This window comes from Natator depressus, chromosome 8, assembly GCF_965152275.1.
Source record: "Natator depressus isolate rNatDep1 chromosome 8, rNatDep2.hap1, whole genome shotgun sequence".
Taxonomy (NCBI): Eukaryota; Metazoa; Chordata; order Testudines; family Cheloniidae; genus Natator; species Natator depressus.
Window position 1 is genome coordinate 69,651,861 of NC_134241.1, and position 20,565 is coordinate 69,672,425.

A 20,565-nucleotide genomic window follows, 5' to 3' on the forward strand; every position below is an offset into this window, starting at 1 on the left:
ACCTAGGAGATGATGATGGCTAGCGGTCGTACTGCACAGTCTGCTGCCAGCAAGATGTATAAAGATAAAGTGGCTCAAAACAAGAAATAGACCAGATTTCTTTTGTATTCATTTTCTCCTCCTTCCCTCTGTGAAATCAACGGCCTGCCAAACCCAGTTTTGAGTTCTATCCTTGAGGTTTTGAGTTCTATCCTTGAGGGGGCCATTCAGTTTCTCGCAAAGCCACCCCCTTTGTTGATTTTAATTCCCTGTAAGCCAACCCTGTAAGCCATGTCGTCAGTTGCCCCTCCCTCCGTCAGGGCAACGGCAGACAATTGTTCCGCGCCTTTTTTCTGTGCAGACGCCATATCACGGCAAGCATGGAGCCCGCTCAGATCACTTTGGCAATTAGGAGCACATTAAACACCACGCGCATTATCCAGCAGTATATGCAGCACCGGAACCTGGCAAAGCGAAACCTGGCGAGTAGGCGACGTCAGCACGGTAACGTGAGTGATGAGGAGATGGACACAGACTTCTCTCAAAGCAGGGGCCCTGGCAATGTGGGCATCATGGTGCTAATGGGCCAGGTTCATGCGGTGGAACGCCGATTCTGGGCTCGGGAAACAAACACAGACTGGTGGGACCGCATAGTGTTGCGGGTCTGGGACGATTCCCAGTGATTGCAAAACTTTCGCATGCGTAAGGGCACTTTTATGGAACTTTGTGACTTGCTTTCCCCTGCCCGGAGGCGCAAGAATACCAAGATGAGAGCACCCCTCACAGCTGAGAAGCGAGTTGCAATAGCCCTGTGGAAGCTTGCAATGCCAGACAGCTACCGGTCAGTCAGGAATCAATTTGGAGTGGGCAAATCTACTGTGGGGGGCTGCTGTGATGCAAGTAGCCAACGCAATCAAAGATCTGCTGATATCAAGGGTAGTGACCTGGGAAATGTGCATGTCATACTGGATGGCTTTGCTGCAATGGGATTCCCTAACTGTGGTGAGGCCATAGACAGAACCCATATCCCTATCTTGGCACCAGAGCACCAAGCCGGCGAGTACATAAACCGCAAGGGGTACTTTTCAATAGTGCTGCAAGCACTGGTGGATCACAAGGGACGTTTCACCAACATCAACGTGGGATGGCCAGGAAAGGTACATGACACTCGCATCTTCAGGAACTCTGGTCTGTTTCAAAAGCTGCAAGAAGGGACTTTATTCCCAGATCAGAAAATAACTGTTGGGGACGTTGAAATGCCTATATGTATCCTTGGGGACCCAGCCTACCCCTTAATGCCATGGCTCATGAAGCCATACACAGGCAGCCTGCACAGTAGTCAGGAGCTGTTCAACTACAGGCTGAGCAAGTGCAGAATGGTGGTAGAATGTGCATTTGGACATTTAAAAGCGCGCTGGCGCAGTTTACTGACTCGCTTAGACCTCAGCAAAACCAATATTCCCACTGTTATTACTGCTTGCTGTGCGCTCCATAATATCTCTGAGAGTAAGGGGGAGACGTTTATGGCGGGGTGGGAAGTTGAGGCAAATCGCCTGGCTGCTGGTTTCGCACAGCCAGACATCAGGGCGGTTAGAAGAGCACAGGAGGGCATGGTCCGCATCAGAGAAGCTTTGAAAACCAGTTTCATGACTGGACAGGCTACGGTGTGAAAGTTCTGTTTGTTTCTCCATGATGAAACCCACTGCCCCTTGGTTCACTCTACTTCCCTGTAAGCTAACCACCCTCCCCTCCTCTCTTTGATCACCGCTGTCAGAGGCAATAAAGTCATTGTTGCTTCACATTCATGCATTCTTTATTCATTCATCACACAAATAGGGGGATAACTACCAAGGTAGCCCAAGAGGGGTGGTACAGGAGAGAAGCACCAGGAGAGGTGGTGGAGGAGGGAAGGACAAGGCCACACAGCACTTTAAAAGTTTAAAACTTTAAAACTTATTGAATGCCAGCCTTCTGTTGCTTGGGAAATCCTCTGGGGTGGAGTGGCTGGAGGCCCCCCCACCACGTTCTTGGGCATCTGGGTGAGGAGGCTATGGAACTTGCGGGGGAGGAGGGCGGTTGGTTACACAGGGGCTGTAGCGGCAGTCTGTGCTCCTGCTGCCTTTCCTGCAGTTCAACCATACGCTGGAGCATATTGGTTTGATCCTCCAGCAGCCTCAGCATTGAATCCTGCCTCCTTTCATCACACTGCTGCCACATTTGAGCTTCAGCCCTCTCTTCAGCCCGCCACCTCCTCTCTTCAGCCCGCCACCTCTCCTCCTGGTCATATTGTGCTTTCCTACACTCTGACATTGTCTGCCTCCACACAGTCGTCTGTGCTATGTCAGTGTGGGAGGACACCATGAGCTCAGAGAACATTTCATCACGAGTGCGTTTTTTTCGCCTTCTGATCTTCACTAGCCTCTGGGAAGGAGAAGATCCTGTGATCATTGAAACACATGCAGCTGGTGGAGAAAAAAAGAGAGTCAGTGGTATTTAAAAAGACACATTTTCTAGAACAACGGCTACACTCTTTCACAGTAAACCTTGCTGTTAACATTACATACACAGCACATGTGCTTTCGTTCCAAGGTCGCATTTTCCCCCCACCCCGGCTAACAGTGGGGAACATTTCTGTTCAGCCATAGGCAAACAGCCCAGCAGGAATGGGCACCTCTGCATGTCCCCTTAAGAAAAGCACCCTATTTCAACCAGGTGACCATGAATGATATCACTCTCCTGAGGATAACACAGAGAGATAAAGAACGGATGTTGTCTGAATGCCAGCAAACATACACTGCAATGCTTTGTTCTACAATGATTCCCGAGTACGTGCTACTGGCCTGGTGTGGTAAAGTCTCCTACCATGGTGGGTGGAATAAGGCTGCCTTCCCCAGAAACCTTTTGCAAAGGCTTTGGGAGTACATCCTGGAGAGCTGCAAATGCCAGAGCAAATTAATCATTAAACATGCTTGCTTTTAAACCATGTATAGTATTTTAAAAGGTACACTCACCAGAGGTCCCTTCTCCGCCTGGCGGGTCCGGGAGGCAGCCTTGGGTGGGTCCGGGGGGGGGACTGCCTCCAGGTCCAGGGTGAGAAACAGTTCCTGGCTGTCGGGAAAACCGGTTTCTCCACTTGCTTGCTGTGAGCTATCTACAACTTCATCATCAATCATCATCATCATCATCTTCCTCGTCCCCAAAACCTGCTTCTGTGTTGCCTCCATCTCCACTGAAGGAGTCAAACAACACGGCTGGGGAAGTGGTGGCTGAACCCCTAAAATGGCATGCAGCTCATCATATGTTTGGGGCATGTTTGGGGCTCTGACCAGGAGCGGCCATTTGCCTCTCTGCTTTTCTGGTAGGCTTGCCTCAGCTCCTTAAGTTTCACGCGGCATTGCTTCGGGTCCCTGTTATGGCCTCTGTCCTTCATGCCCTGGGAGATTTTGACAAATGTTTTGGCATTTCGAAAACTGGAACGGAGTTCTGATAGCACGGATTCCTCTCCCCATACAGCGATCAGATCCCGTACCTCCCGTTCGGTCCATGCTGGAGCTCTTTTGCGATTCTGGGACTCCATCATGGTCACCTCTGCTGATGAGCTCTGCATGGTCACCTCTGCTGATGAGCTCTGGCCAGCGTGGCAAGCTACAGGTGACCACACAAACAGGAACTTGAAATTCAAAAGTTTGCGGGCCTTTTCCTGTCTACTTGGCCAGTGCATCTAAGTTGAGAGTGCTGTCCAGAGCGGTCACAATAGAGCACTCTGGTATAGCTCCCGGAGGCCAATACCGTCTAATTGCATCCACAGTACCCCAAATTTGACCCGGCAAGGCTGATTTAAGCGCTAATCCACTTGTCAGGGGTGGATTAAGGAAATCGATTTTAAGAGCCCTTTAAGTCGAAAAAAAGGGCTTCATCATGTGGACACATGCAGGTTTACATCGATTTAATACTGCTAAATTCGACCTAAACTCCTAGTGTAGACCAGGGCTAAGGACTGTCCACACCTGCAAAGCAAGACTTTAAAGAGATTTTAAGACTAGAAGGAAGCATTAGATCAACTAATCTAACCTCTTGTATAACACAGGCTGTAGAATTTCACCTAGTTACCCCTGTGCTGAGCCTGAATACTTATGTTCAACTAAAGAATGTCTTCCAGAAATGCCTCTAGTCCTGATGTGATTTGAATTGGTCTGGCTTCAGCTTACAGCCATTCGTTTTTGTTATGCCTTCCTCCATTAGTTTAAGGAGCCCTTTAGTACCCTGTATTTTCTCCCTGTGAAGGCACTGAAAACAGTAATCAAGTCACCTCTCAGTTTTCTCTTTGGTGAGCTAAACAGATTGTGCTCTTTAAGTTTCTCACTGTAAGGAATTTTCTTCAGCTCTTGAATAATTTCTGTGGCTGTTTTCTGCACTTTTTCCATTTATCAACATCCTTTTCAAAATATGGATCACAGAACTGGATGTGGTATTCTCGTACTGGTCTCATCAATGCTGCACACAGAGGTAAATTCCCCTCTCTCACCCTGTTTATACATCCATGGATCAAGGATCTGTCCCTTAGTTTCTTATTTATCATGTGCATGTAAGTCTTCCACCATCCACTCTACAAACAGCCTCATCCAAGTCCCCTGAGCATACACAACAAATGCTTTTTCTAAGCATAGAAACTTGCAGTAAAGACTTTAATGATCTGGAAAAGAAATAAAGAGGTGGTGTGGGAGAGAGTGGTAAAATAGCCAGAATGCACGGGAAAGAATGGAGTGAAAGAGCAAAAATACAACAGTTTTCACTGTTGTCTAATGTGTAAAAGAGAAAAGCCCTTTGTTTCTGTCACTTGGAGGTCTTTTGAGTTTAACCTAAGCTGCAATAATCTGCTTGCACATTTTAGGATGAAAGGGATGTGGAAATTATATGTTGTTGTTGTTATTTGAAAGTTTTCCTTAAGATGCTGCACTTGAACTGCTTTATTTGAAATTAATCTGTATGGGAATGTTTTAAAAATAGCATCAGCTTGGGAGCAAAGATCATGTTGTGCTAGCAGCTACCTGAGTCAAGAGGTGAACTGGGGTCTCTTGCTAGCTCCTTATGAATGTTGATTTGTGCCACTTAGTCTCCAGGGGGTTGGGGATGGCTGGTCACATCTACATCTCCTTCAAGCTGATTCACAGAGCAGCCCTGGCTCTAGCCTCTGGCATCACACTCTCCCTGCACAATTATAGCTATCTCCAAAGAGCAGGGGCCCTAGGGGAGAGGATAGATTCCTCAATGGCCAAACCAAAAATGGTGCTTCTGAATCAGTAGTAGGATTCTCTAGGCTATGCTCAAAACCAGCTTTTGGGTCATGATATGTCACAGTGATGGAGAACTTTGCCTGGTTACCTGCTGGGATTCCCACTGCATTGAATTACACATCTTGGAGGACTGGCTGGCTCAGGCATTTGGAATAGTAATCAGCTCTGAAAAGCCTTTCACACGTAGGTTAGTATTTGAATGGGACAGGCAAGTACAAGGCCTAATCTTTTTGCACCTTCTCCTTTAAATACTATCACCATCATATACCATGATGGAGAAATTCTGCCCTTGGACGCGTACCTGGAACACTCATTGAGGAATGGGTGTCGCATTGCACAAGAGCAGAATTTGGTTTGTGGCTATCGCTGATTCTAGTAGGAACCGTGAATTCATTGGAGGAAAGAATTTGGCTGAAAAAGAGAAGGGTCAGAAGAGATCATTTAGGTCATCCAGTATGAACCCGTGTATTTTGCTTTATTTCTCCCTATATCTTTCCCACTAATGTCTTTTGATTCTCAGGCACTAACGTATGCATGAATACACACAATGTGTTCACCTGGGAAGAGTGGAATTCCTTAGTTCTGGATTGACTTACTATAGAAAAAAATTAACATTACAAATGGGCAGGACAGTTAAACAAAGGTCTAGGATCACTCCTTGGATCTTCACACAATAACTGAGTGCCAAAGACACTTATTTTACTTTAACTTTTCTGTAACACAAGCAGTTTGATTTGTAATGTTATATTTACCATTATTACAGGAAAATATCTAGTTTAGGAGGGGAGGAAAAAGGAATATTATAACCCCTTTCTCAATAACGTTAGCCTGGAAATAATATCAGTAATACAAAAGCAAAATTAATCATGATCAGTGTTGGAGACAGTGACTAATCAGGGGAAAATCTTACTACAAGGGAGTAGAACATGAATAGCTGATCAGGAAATAATATTAAAAGTCTTGATAAATAAGCAATACAGGAATAGCATAACAGTAGTTCTCAAACTGGGTTCATGAGGGTACTTCAGGGGGTCCGTGAGTCACGTTTGGGGTCATCGGTCCCGCTGATCAACTCTTCCCTTCCCTGCCAGCACCCCTTCCCTCCTGCTGTTCTGTGGCATGCAGGAGGCACTGGGCGGGAGGGGGAGGAGCGGGGGCGAGAAGAGGTGGGGGGGGCTGGGGCTATGGCGGAAGAGGTACAATGGTGGGGGGCTCAGCAGGGGTTAAGCACCCCCAGGGAAAATTAGAAGCCAAGCCAGAGGTCCGTGACAAAATTTAAATCAAAATGGGGGTCCTCAGGTTGCTAAAGCTTGAGAACCGGTGGCATAACAAATGCCAAGATTGATTTATCAATTGAAAAACAGTTGAACAAAAAAAGCAAACCAATTACATTCTTCTAAATTATACTCATGAAAATAAGTTAAAAATCCCCAAACAATTACATGTTCCCCAAACCAAAGAAAGGACGTCTAAGTCAGTGGCTCTCAACCTTTCCAGACTACTGTACCCCTTTCAGGAGTGAGTCTGCCTTGTGTACCCCACGTTTTACCTGACTTGAAAAGTACCTGCTTACAAAATCAAACATAAAAATGCAAACATGTCACAGCAAACTATTACTGAAAAACTGCTTACTTTCTCATTTTTATCATGGAATATAAATATTGTACTTACATTTCAGTGTATAGTATACACAGGAGTTTAAATAAGTGATTGTATGAAATTTCAGTTTGTACTGACTTCATTAGTGCTTTTTATGTAGCCTGTTGTAAAACTAGGCAAATGCCTAGGTGAGTTGATGTACCCCCTGGAAGGCCTCTGCATAGCCCCAGGTGTACATGTACCCCTGGTTGAGAACCACTGGTCTAAGTAACTGAAAACTAAGTATAATGCCAAAACACAAGATCCACTTCATGAAGAGAAAGGTAAAAGTCACAGGAAACAAGTTATTTTATATAATTAAGAACTAGACCACCAATCTAATCATCTACCCACAGGTTTCAAAATTCTTGGTGACAGAGCAACTGTGTTGTACTTTGTCAAAAACAAATAAGTTTAATAAAGCTACAGGCAAACTTATTTGAATTCTCTGTGATACAACAGTTTTAATGGGCACTTGTGGATAGATTATATCAATTTGTGAAGAAAATTTTTTTTTTACCTCATGATTTTCCCACCACTGAGTTGCTGGTTTATTTCATTTGCAGGATAATTCCATATATCAGTAGTTTCAAGCAATGATGCTTTTCTTTTGTTCTAGCTGGCCTGACAGTTTACTGTTGCTGAACATTCTAGAGGTCCTCAGGTGATTTCCAAATACAGTATTACATAAAATACTGGTAATTCCATAATGTGTGCCTTTCAAGAAACAAACAATCACACGTTCATGTTGTTGTAAATAAATACCACGCTATAACTTTATAAATATTAAAATAAAAGCTTATTACTAAGCTACGTAAATATACAAACTAAATTAATTAATCCACTATTCTAAAGAATGAAAAGATGGCTCAGAAAGTCCCTTAGACCTGGAAAGCTAGTCTGTGTGCTAAAAATTAGCTTTGGGATATGTGTAAAGCACACCATGTCCCTGCTACTTTTCAGGCTTCTGAATGCTCTGCAATGGCTATGGTTCTGCAATTCCTGTACTTTCTCCATAGGAATGGATGGCCAGTCAATCCACAGTTGCATGTCATCCTACCTGGCTCTGAAACTATACCTGTGAGAAAGTGTAACTGTGCCCTCCACACAGCATTGCTTCACACACAAGATGCAGACAACCTGTGTAGCCTCTTCAAATCCTGCCCTATTCCTTTCCACAGCAACCACGTTGGTTCCATGTATCTCAGGAACGGGATATGCCCCTTAATGTAGCAGAGAGATGTTTTCCAAAGCCCGGAGGTGACCTATTTTATTCACAGTATCATATGTGTCTGTTCTTCCCTTTAAACTGATGCTTGTTGTGATATTGGTCCAGCCCTGGGTGAAAGAGCAAGACTGGATTTCTTATAGCAGACCCTGCCAATCACTGTCTATTGTCTGACAACACAGTGCCTTTTGTCTCCACTTCGTCCCCCAATACACTTTCCCTTGCTTTTCTTCAAATTGAAAGAAGTTTCTCAATGGATTAGCCAATAGAAGTCACCTGCTAATTACCACTGCTGTAAATCTCATGAAATTGAGGATATTATGGTCCTGGGCAAGTTCCAATTCAGGTAAGTGTATTCCAACTACATAAATTCCTTATGTAGTTTCAAGAAGACAAAGCATCCTTCACTTCCTGTCCTAAACTGCTATGTAAGTATTGCTGTGCACTGTTAGTTACCACACTTTACCTCAGCAGTGCATTTCTGTGGTGAGTGAAGTGATCCAGTTTGTAAATCACTTTATGACAACTTATAAAATAGGTCTTGAAGGTATGATATTCCTTGATCTGGAGATCAGAGAGCATAACAATTATCCATAGATCTTAGAGCCGATAGTATCTCTAGTTCAACCACTTGCATACATTTTGGGAGTCCTCTATTCTATTTCCCTAGTAGTAAACACAAAAGTTCGATTAAAGTCAATTAATCCATATCATTACCTAGAAAAAAGCATTATTCTTACCTGCTAGAAATAAGAATGATTTTTGCCCTCACCATTATAATAGTTTACTTTAAAATCTCATGGCATTTTACAGCATTTTCTGTGGAATTCTCTATAGTCCATCACTAAAACATTTTGGAAAACTGGTTGCAATACTTTGTAAACATTTTTTAAAACTCTTCTGTCATAACAACAATTTTAATTTCTGCTGACCTGTACATGTGTGACATTAAATACTTTGATTTTCACTACCTGTGATGCTACAGGTAAGGGACTGTCAACATTTCTATTAAAAATGTATACTTTCACAAGTGTAATACTTAGATAAGAAGTCACTCCACATTAATACTTGTCATAAAAGGTCTTATGAAAACAATTTATTTTTAAGCCTCGGGGGAAGGGGGGGAGAGGGAAGAAGGGAACAGTATGAGTGGAACAAATAGGTATACGTAAATAATTTAGCAAGAGATTTGTCCATAACATGGTCTAATTGCTTTTGGTATTTTTAGGTAAAAAAGGATAATATATGTTTTTATTTATCTATTACACAATAACTAGTCCCCATTATTTTCTTGTTTACTATAATCAGCATTTTTTCTAATTATGTAATTCTAACACTAGACTGAATAGCTCCAGAAGACCCATTTAGTTTATTGGCTCAGTGACTCCTGAAACAAAACAAAACAAAAAATCTCTCAGTACATTTGTATATAATGGCTTGCTTAAACAGCCTTGGAGGAGTTCTTAGGTGTTAACACCCATTTAAAAAACCCTTTGTAATATGGTACATTACAGTATATACATTATATCCCATAACTGATCCAAAACAAGCTGTAAAAGATAACAATAATTTAAAACATTTATTTGTTAAGGTGTTTGTTTTTGTTTTTTTTAAAATCACAATTAAAAAAAAAAATCTCCAAAGGAAACAAACCATAAAAGCTACTTTAAGGTAATACTAAGAAGTTGATTTATATCAATAGGGATAAAGGAATTAATGTTACCCAAGCAAGCACTCCATCTTTAACACCAATGCCGTTGTGCCGGGTTATTGCTGGAACCTATGGTGTGTGTTCATGCAGAGTTATTAGATGGCTTATAATACTAGTGACCACCTTAGTTAAAGTTGGAATGTTTAGCCCTTACTCTGAATTTCTCTCTTTTACAGATTTAAGTCAGAACCTTGACCTTATAAGAACTTTATATAGTTAAGCAACAGAATTCAGATTTCTGTTTATTAAAATCAGCCGTCCATAAATATAAAAATCTTGGATATGTGTGAAAATGTCTTTCAATCACAGTTTTCACAGCTTTAATAAGGAACCCCTAATAAGATCCATTATATTCAATTTGATCTCTATAGACACACAGTTAAAAACACATTTACTAACATTAAATATAATCAATTTGCAAAAACAGATACAGTCTGACAAATATTGTCATGTGCTCTTGCAAAGAGTGCATAGGATATATTTCTGCAGCAATCAAAACAGTAAAATCATCTAATATAACCTCAAGTTCAAGCTGTAAACATTCCTAATTGTAGTTACTTGGAAACATTTTGTTCCTTTCAAGTTTTTATTAGCAACTTGCATTAGGCTTTCCCCTTTAATTTTTTTCATCAGCTTTACATACATTATTTTCTGTCTTTAACCCTTTGGTTCTCCAAAACCATGAACATGTTCTTGCTCAGATTCAGTGTATTGATCCTTTCCTTCCAGTGCATGATGAAATCTCTCATATGGAATTCTTGTTGAGGTCCCTAATGCAGAGTCTTGAGAAACAGGCTGATAATGAAATCTGCTATGCCTTGATAGGATTTCCTGCAGGTTTTGGATCATAACCATATAGGAATGTAGCTGCTATCACAAGAATGGCTCCAAAGAAAAAGACACTGAATGGAATAGGGAGGGGAGAAAAAAGTTACTTTTTTCAGTCAGTACAATTGTATTTATATTATCTGGTCAGGAGAAATGACATTCATTCTCTACATTATTTCTAGTGGGGGGAAAATATGTTCCTTCAATTTGTAATGAACTGGCAACTTACTCATCTATTATTCTTAAACATGAGAATAGGGAGAGATGGAAAGGAACTAAGAAGCCTGAACCTATCAACAGTGAAGTCAAAAACATGATATTTCACTGAAGTACTCCAAAGATTAAACAGGATTGTCTTTTCAGGAAGCAATTGTCAAAGGATAATCAATCTAGCTGCATATTCTTAGTCCCTTTTGTCTCCCCATCTACAATACATAAGCATGCAAAACTAACCACAGTAGTTATATTTGCTGTCCAACCATGTTTTAACATAGTTTTGCCAGTCCTATGTGCAATGTGTCAAACAGTGTTAAAGTTTTTCTGTATTAGACACCTAGGCTAGGATATGTTTATTTTAAACCCTGTTATGGGAGACAATGTGCCAAATCATATCAGGACACAGATGAGCAGCAACCAGATCATTGTTGTTACATTTAAACTGGTTCTTGGGTAGATAGGGTTTAACTTTTGTAATATGGTGTTTATGTAAACATACACACTATATATTTTATATTATATATACATACAGACAGGCATCTTCTTTATGAACTACTGGTACTCAAATACTATAGGGAGACTTTACAAATTTCTAGATAGAGAAACGTTTGAAATGCAGTATCTAAGCTCAAAGATAGTATATAAATATTTAAAAAACATTACCTTGGAGATGTGTAAAATTTTGATAATTAGAGTTTTCTGAACATACTATGTAGTATTTTGGAAGTGCACTCCAAATTACAGTGGTGCATTCCATTATAGTCCAGCTCTAATTTATTTAGCCTGCTCATAGGCATACACAATTATGTACTATACATACTTTACGTACTTTGGAAAGAAAAAAAAATATCAGTCAACAAAAAGAAACTCAGGAGACCTGGATTATACTCCTGGCTCTGCCACTGGCTTTGGGTAAGTCATTTCACCTTCCCATGTTCCAGTTTTCGCATCTGTAAAATGGGGATAATGGTACCTACCTCCTTTGTAAAGCACTCTGTAAGAGCTAGGTATTATTATTAAATCATCACTCATCATATCTCAAGGAACACGAGATATAGCCAATGGAGGGGGGAGGACAGGTAATACTGTTGTGACAACCTTGGGGATTGGTATGCTGCTCTAAAGGGGAACAAAAGTGACACCGAGCATGGAGAGGCAACAGTAGTCAGTCTGAAGAACCCGGGAAAGTGAAGAACCGCCATTGGGGAGCACAGTTTGGACACTGGTGCTGCAGTGCATATAGGTTACTAAGTACGGAGAAGTCCCAGGCCCTGGAGAACAGTGAGTGGTAGAAATAAAGTGTAAAATTGGGAACGGAGAAAGGACAAACTTTGGAGGGATAAGGTAAAAACTGAGGAGCTGGTGGGGTAAAACCAGCTAAAGAGAAAAACACGAAAATAGAACCAGATAAAGAAAGGACAAACTAAAAACACTGGGGGGGGGGGGGGGAGAAGAGGAGATGGGGAACAGGCAGAGAGAAACCACATGCTTGAACAAAAAGTTTTGGGGAAGCTGAAACAACAGGGGTGGCAAACAGGGAAGAGAGAGGAAGGAAAAGAGCAAGCTAAAAAGCACGAAGGGAAAGAGATCAAGGCAGAGTGCTTTGAGAAAAATAGCAGCAGGAAGTTCATTTCTACATCACTTCCTGGGCTCTGGTTGGAGAGCTCTCAGAGAAAACATAATTTTGCCACCTATACTACAATACTTAAGCAAAATTTAATGAACTATCATGTTATTAAATGAAGTTTGGAATCCTTAACTCTGTATTTTAGTTCAGGAATCCATCTAATCCCTTCAAAAATAATTTCAACCATTCTTCTATATATACCAATACTCACTAAGTACCTAATTTTTCAGCAACTTTTATATTCAAGTATGCATGGACAATAACTCTCACCTGGTTGGGACAAAATCTTGCAGCCAGAAATAGGAGATCAAGGTTGACAATATAATTGACAAAGATGTTGCAAATCCTTTTAAAATATTGTCTGCATATTTTATAACAGCAGCAATCACAAGGCCCCCCAGTGCCTGCAAAAAGTTTGAAAGACACTTAAGATTAGCACATATTTTAGATATTTTTTTAAATGACAGATATGGCAAACACAGGCATATCTTCAGACTATTGTATTTAAAGTTATGAAATGTTAATCAGTGTGTTTGAGCCAGGCCCTGAAAACATGAAAATTTCGAAGACCATTATAATGAGAAGGGCAAGAAGATATGAGCCAGTGGAATATATGTATCAATACATGCTATATGTATCAATACATGCTATATGTATTTGTATGTTCCTAACTCATAGGGTGAGGTTTCCTTTGAATTCACTGTGGTTAAACAACAATGTAAAAGAAGTAGTGAGAGGCAAAAAGGCATCCTTTAAAAAGTGGAAGATGAATCCTAATGAGGAAAATAGAAAAAAGAGCATAAACTCTCGCAAATGAAGTGTAAAAATAGAATTAGAAAGACCAAAAAAGAATTTGAAGAACAGCTAGCCAAAAGACTCCAAAATTAATAGCAAAAATTTTTTTAAATGCATCAGAAGCAGAAAGCCTGCTAAACAACCAGCGGGGCCACTGGATGATTGAGACGCTAAAGGAGCACTCAAAGATGATAAGGCCATTGCAGAGAAACTAAATGAATTCTTTGCATCGGTCTTCACTGTTGAGGATGTGAGGGAGATTCCCAAACCTCAGCCATTCTTTTTGGGTGACAGATCTGAGGAACTGTCCCAAATTAAGTTGTCATTAGAGGTGGTTTTGGAACAAATTGATAAACTAAACAGTAATAAGTCTCCAGGACCTGATGGTATTCACCCAAGAGTTCTGAAGGAACCCAAATGTGAAATTGCAGAACTACTAACTGTAGTCTGTAACCTATCATTTAAATTAGCTTCTGTACCAAATGACTGGAGGATAGCTAATGTGACGCCAATTTTTAAAAAGGGCTCCAGAGGTGACCTTGGCAACTACAGGCCAGTAAGCCTCACTTCAGTACCAGGCAAACTGGTCGAAACTATAGTAAAGAACAAAATTGTCAGACACATAGATGAACATAATTTGTTGGGAAATAGTCAACATGGTTTTTGTAAAGGGAAACCGTGCCTCACCAATCTACTAGAATTCTTCGAGGGGGTCAATAAGCATGCGGACAAAGGAGATCCAGTGGATATAGTGTATTTAGATTTTCAGAAAGCCTTTGATAAGGTCCTTCACCAAAGATTCTTAAGCACTTAAGCAAAATAAGCAGTCATGCGATAAGACAGAAGATTCTCTCGTAGATTGGTAACTGGTTAAAAGATAGGAAACAAAGGGTAGGAATAAATGGTCAGTTTTCAGAATGGAGAGAGGTAAATAGTGGTGTCCCCCAGGGATCTGTACTGGGCCCAGTCCTAGTTAACATATTCATAAACTATCTGGAAAAAGGGATAAACGGTGAGGTAGCAAAATTTGCAGATGATACAAAACTACTCAAGATAGTTAAGTCCCAGGCAGACTGCAAAGAGCTACAAAAGGATGTCACAAAACTGGGTGACTGGGCAACAAAATGGCACATGAAATTTAATGTTGATAAATGCAAAGTAATCCACATTGGAAAACATGCTCATAACTATACATATACAGTGATGGGGTCTAAATTAGCTGTTACCACTCAAGAAAGAGATCTTGGAGTCATTGTGGACAGTTCTCTGAAATCATCCACTCAATGTGCAGCGACAGTCAAAAAAGCAAACCATGTTGGGCATCATCAAGAAAAGGATAGATAATAAGACAGAAAATATCATATTGCCTCTATATAAATCCATGGCCCACACCTGGAATACTGCATGCAGATGTGGTCATCCCATCTCAAAAAAGATATATTGGAATTGGAAAAGGTTCAGAAAAGGGCAGCAAAAATTATTATGGGTATAGAACGGCTTCAGTATGAGGAGAGATTAATAAGACTGGGATTTTTCAGCTTGGAAAAGAGGTGACTAAGGGGGGAATATGATAGAGGTCTATAAAATCATGAGTGGTATAGAGAAAGTAAATAAGGAAGTGTTATTTACTTCTTCTCATAATACAAGAAGAAGAGGCCACCAAATGAAATTAATAAGTAGCAGGTTTAAAAACAAACTCAAGAAAGTATTTTTTCCACGCAATGCACTGTCAACCTGTGGAACTCCCCGCCAGAGGGTGTTGTGAAGGCCAATACTATAACGGGGTTCAAAAGAGAGCTAGATAGATTCATGGAAGATTGTCCATCCTGGCTAATAGCCAGGGTGGACAGGAATGGTGTCCCCAGCCTCTGTTTGCCAGAAGCTGGGATCGGGTGACAGGGCATGAATCACTTGATGATAATCTGTCTGTTCATTCCCTTTGGGGCACCTGCCATTGGCCACTGTCAGAGGACAGGATACTGGGCTTGATGGACCTTTGGTATGACCCAGTACGGCTGTTCTTATGTTCTTATTCTGGAATCACTAGGGGGCGATTACTGTAAAATTCCAAAGCTGGCTATGCAGATTCCCAGCCCCTTGAGGCTTGGGCTGCCTGAATAGGAAGGGGCAATGGCTGGTTTTACCTGTTTTTCGGAGGCTTGGAGACAAAAGGCCTCTGGGGTATAAAAGCTGAGTGTAAACAGACTCAAAGATTTTCTTTTTGATTCGGCAAAAGGACATGACCTTTTGTACAAGGGACGGCCCAACCATGTTGAAGGGTTTCAATTAAAGACTAGAGTCTGTCAGGGTCTCCACAGGACTGATGGGGAGCTACTGGTCAAGTGCTTGGGATCATGTTTTTGTTCTATAAATTTTCTCTTAATGTTTTTTATCCTAGATTAAATGTGCTCTGCTTTGAAAGAGCTATGTGGTAACTTGTAACCACTAGTAAGAACACTAACCACGTCGAGAAAGCAGAGAGCAAGAGCTAGACACTGGTCAGACATGCTTGCAAAGAAGCACAATGCAACTACAGGCAGCTGCAGCCTAAAATCCTGGTCAGAAGAGAGTGGGGGTGCAGACTCCTGATCAGAGGAGAGCTGAAGGCTAAAGTCCTGAGACCTGAGCAGGCATTCTTTCAGAAGACCACAGACAGGGATTAAAGGTGCTTTTACCTGAAACTGTGATATGTAATTGATGATTTCAGTAGTAACATCTATTTCAAGATCTTTGCACACATTTCTTAAAAAGTTTTTAGCTATATATAAAGGCATTAGGTATATTTTATGCTGTTGTGGATATGGAAGATGAAAGCAATTGACAACAGAACTCCTTCTGGAGAATAGAGATCACCGATTATATTACCAAGAGGACATAACTAGTGAGTGGGTGTACTACATTTTTGGCTCATAAAGATGGTTATGAGGGTGGGCTGTGTAATTGCTGGTAAATTTTCTTTATTAATCTGTTTTTTAATATTACAAAATCAGTATTGTTATAGAATTTTATTGTGCAGAATGTTTGATAAAACTCAATGCTGGGATTGCTAATAATTTGCAGTTTCTCTATTTACAGGTTTATTTTGCGACTAATGCAAGGAACATTTACTTGCAAAATTCCTATTAGCATTAATGGGAACTACCAGTGTAACTTCCCCAAGCATTTATGGGGGAATAGGTTCCAAGTGCCTTTTATGTGAGCATATGGGTTTAGATACATTACCTGTAGAACTACAACTATCCAGGTAAGTTTGTTATATCCTTGAAAAAATCCATTCTTTGATAGAAGTTCTCCATCATATATGTACACACCCATCAATCCAAATATGCTACCAAAAAATCCTAAAAGATAAAAGACAGACCTGAAAGCTTGAAATGAAAAAAAAAAGGGGGGGAGGGGCAGGGGGAGGGGGAAGAAGAGGGATGGTGTCCACTCCTATAACTGGATCTGCATGACTACTAGGGTCTGCCCACGTAAATCAAGTTTCAAGATCAGGCCTTGGTTTGCAGTATAATAACCATGTTTAAACCCAACCAATGGATCTGACAGGAACTTTTTTTTTTTTAAATAGTTTTTCCTCTTATAACAGATTTTGATCATTTCAATTATAAGACCGACGTACTCTTGGCCCTTGTTGCTTTACATATAAGCCTGCAGATAACTCCGGTGTATGGATATAATTTTTAAAAAAGATACTCTCAAATGATTTTTTTATTTTAAAAATTATTTGCAGTTTATAATGAACCTTTAAGAAGCTTAAAATCTGTTTCCTTATGTTTTTTTTAAAAGTTCTATTTCATAAACGCATTTGTTGTTACAGAATTTCTCCTGAATGTTGTGTTTGTACTGGAACTGGAAGTATTAGAGCATTACTTCACAGAAATAAATGATGGGGGGAAAAAAATCTGTTAGATCGTGATCCTGTATTATACAAATTTTAGAAAAATATTTAAAAAGGAAATTGTGACGAATATTTCTTTAATTTCTGAATAGAAAACTTAAAAACTTTCTAAACATTTAACATAATGAAACAGACATTATTCAAACTATTGCATCAGCTTAAGTTAAAATAACTGAAAATTTTAAATATTTTTCTGAAAAAGCTGACATGCCTTTCACTATTATAAACCTCAAATTTAAACTCATAGCTCAATGTATCATTACCCCATGCAGTCACTTTAAAACCCTGTTTTGAGAATGTAATTATTCTCTTATACCAAGTAATGGAACACTGAGGGGGGAGGGTGCGAGAGGAGGACAGGGACAACATCAAACTGATAAACTTGTCTGTATTTGTAGATTCTTTTCTGCATTATAGAAGAAAATCTGAAGAATAATTTATCAAAGAATTATCGCTTTTCAACATAGTTATGAATATTTACTTTGTAATCATTTCAAATGGGTGCACTGCTGTTAGATCCTTACAGTGAGGGCGACTCCAGAGTTTTAGTTAAATTTTAGACTTGGCCTGGTTCAAATAAACTTGTAGGGTTCCCCTACAAAGTATTTGGACTGTGATTGTGGTCCACATCTGAAAACCCAAGATTCAGTGCAAGTTCTCACCCTCCACCCAAATTCTATGCCATGCAAAGGGTGGGTGAGACCAAATCTGTGGGACCATAAGAGACAGTAAGCATAACTAATGTATTCAGACCGTGCATGTGTGTGTGTAGACAGTTAGAAGTATAGTAAATCCTGTTTTCCTGTTAAGCAGGAGGAAAGGAACCAGAAAATAGATTAAGACTGTTCAATTACATACAACAGTAAGTAACCACAAGTAAACAAGTGCATTAATTTTCCCTCCATCTTGAATGATTAAGAATATATACAGTTCCCGAAATTAAAATACCTTTTCAAAGTGTATTCAAATCTTATAACACTCTTCTCTATGTTCTAGTCAAATTATGAATATTTTTAATTCAATTCATTGCAACAAGGAGAGCTCAAAGGAAAAATAAAAAAAAGAGTTCAAATCCTGCTGGAGGCATTTACTTAAATGTAAATACTTATAGAGTACAGTTGCAAAATAGGTGGAGATTATATGTCCATCCTCTGCCTACTAGAAGAAGAAGGGTGTCTCCTTCCATGACCAGTTAGGAGGCAGGGGAACAGGGAGAGGTATTGCTGTTTTCCACCCACATGAGGAAACTGGTTTCAAAGGGAGCAGAAGCCAGTTCGGAATGGATTGTCCCTGTCATCTTCAAAAGCCATTTCCAGGGGATTCAGAACCACTTTTGAGATGGGTGGTGTGAGAGAGATAGAGCATGCAGTAGATGAGGATAGTGAGGTGGTAGAATCATGATCCTAGCACTGAGAGCTAGGATCATAGTTCATCCATGTGAACAAATGTGGGTAATAAAGGAGTTCACTGTGTCTTTAAAAATGTCAATCTATAATCCCTATAGTCAGAGATATAGGAGTTATGTTTATTTTTACATTCTTACAAAAATATAGCTTTAAACATTTATTTTGTTCTACTGTATGTCTAAATTCTATAAAACCCTCATTAGATAGTGTCAATACTTTTGAAATCAATTCAGTATTTATGAAAAGTGTTGGATTCATATTACTGGACACATATTACTTAATTACTTTACAAGACAATCACATCATCTTTCAAATAAGTCACATAGGATACCCTTATCTGAAATGCTTCACAGTCCAAATTCAATTGGCTATATTCTAGCTGTTCTCTAGAACCCATTAGTCTCCATTTTTAATCAAAGTAAACAGACTTACAAGTGTTGAATTAGCAAGTTAAATACAATAAGTGAGTTTAGAGCAGGATGCAACTCCTGGCATTCCTGTTAGCAAAATAGATATCAAACTTGCTAAATGTTTATGTAATAATTTGATTATCCACAGCATGATAAAATATGATTATACTTATTTTACTGTACATCTGAATTTTATTCACTGTTCATTTGAACGCAGTATCTCTTTTTTAAATGGCCAAAACTGGACTTACCAAGTTGGATGTTTCTGATCCAGACAGACTGTTTGGTTTCTTTTAAAATTTTCTCAAAATAAACCCCAGCAAATCCACTTGAAAAGCAGGCTATAAGGACTGCTATAAGACCAACAAATTGAGATCCTGCTGACAACTCTTTAGTTGTTGTTGATTGAGAATCTGAGGGCCACTAAGAGTAAAAACAAAACAGTGTGTGTACATTTTAAAAAATGATACAAATGATTTCATAAAATTAAGTTTTAATCTTTATAGAATGCAAGTTTGTTTTCTATCAATGGTCTATACTGCTGATAAATGCAGAGAGGTTTATTGTATTATTGTCAAGTCTTGTATTCTGTTATCCCATATTTTTGAAAATTTCAGCCAAATCTACCCTTAACATTTTTTCCTTTGTATCTTGTTGAATAAGGGATGAAATTCTGTGCTCACTGAAATTAACGGCAAAACTCTCATTAGTTTCAACAGGGCCAGGATTTCACCCAAGATATTTTATGAATGGCAGGATAGATATTATATATAGTGTTCGTGTGTATTATGTTTATTATTTTACAAAAATGATGCAAGGCCGTAGGCAAAGGCATACTGAAAAGTCTCTTAAGAACTATAAGAGGTTAAAAAAATAAAAAAAGTAACTCAAAAACTTCAGAGCAGACAAAAAATTTTTAATCCATCTCAGCAAACTCTCCTATCCTATGATGCTACCCTGGAAATTTTGGAAACTTTGTATTTGACTCTGTTAGTTCTCGGGGCACAATATAATTACCTACTTTCAAATACTTGTGTCCCTTAATAAAAAGAATAAAAGTATTCCCAAATAACTTGGACACATACTATTAATATTTACCTGTACAAATGCAACTCCCGTCATCAAAATCACTAACGATAACCACTGGTATACACCTAATTTCTTACTTAGCATGGACACAGAAAATAATGCTGTAGTAAGAATTTTTAATTGATATGTGACCTGAAAAGAGAAAATAAAGTAATTACTATACAACCCATTTTTTGTCTGTACAATTATGGAAAAATCTAAAAACACAATACCTGATAAGTGGCTGCATCTAGATTTGACAGTGCTACATACAGCAAGTTATTCTGGAGAGTATAAATCCCTGATGGAATAGCAAGTTTAAGTGTTTCCATAGGCTTGTTAAGAATTTCATCATGTAACACTCTGTTCAGAGCCCGTAAATTGCACTCTACTCAAAAGAAATAATAAAAAAAAAAAAGAGATAAAGATTAAAAAAGAGAGACACGGAAAATGGGAGGGCTACA

General features: G+C 39.6%; 1 protein-coding gene and 1 long non-coding RNA gene across 3 annotated transcripts in view; both read right to left on the minus strand.

The window, feature by feature from the left end:
* Positions 1-3,011: 3,011 nt before the first annotated feature.
* Positions 3,012-9,112, minus strand: LOC141992326 (uncharacterized). The gene is made up of 3 exons (XR_012640571.1): positions 8,606-9,112; positions 7,432-7,628; positions 3,012-4,672 (listed from the first exon to the last, which is right to left on the minus strand). It is a non-coding gene; the product is annotated as an uncharacterized LOC141992326 (long non-coding RNA).
* A 139-nt stretch (positions 9,113-9,251) lies between these two features.
* Positions 9,252-20,565, minus strand: part of SLC35A3 (solute carrier family 35 member A3) — a 28,736-nt gene continuing 17,422 nt past the window's right edge. Inside the window, exons 3-8 of one of the 2 annotated variants that reach the window (XM_074961268.1) lie at positions 20,335-20,489; positions 20,132-20,254; positions 19,285-19,456; positions 16,539-16,657; positions 12,792-12,925; positions 9,252-10,752 (exon numbers count right to left, since the gene is read on the minus strand). In XM_074961268.1, coding sequence (XP_074817369.1) covers positions 10,662-10,752; positions 12,792-12,925; positions 16,539-16,657; positions 19,285-19,456; positions 20,132-20,254; positions 20,335-20,489 — 794 coding nt within the window. In that variant the 3' untranslated portion in view covers positions 9,252-10,661. The remainder of the gene's footprint in view (positions 10,753-12,791; positions 12,926-16,538; positions 16,658-19,284; positions 19,457-20,131; positions 20,255-20,334; positions 20,490-20,565) is intronic. The other variant, XM_074961269.1, reaches the window with a different exon arrangement.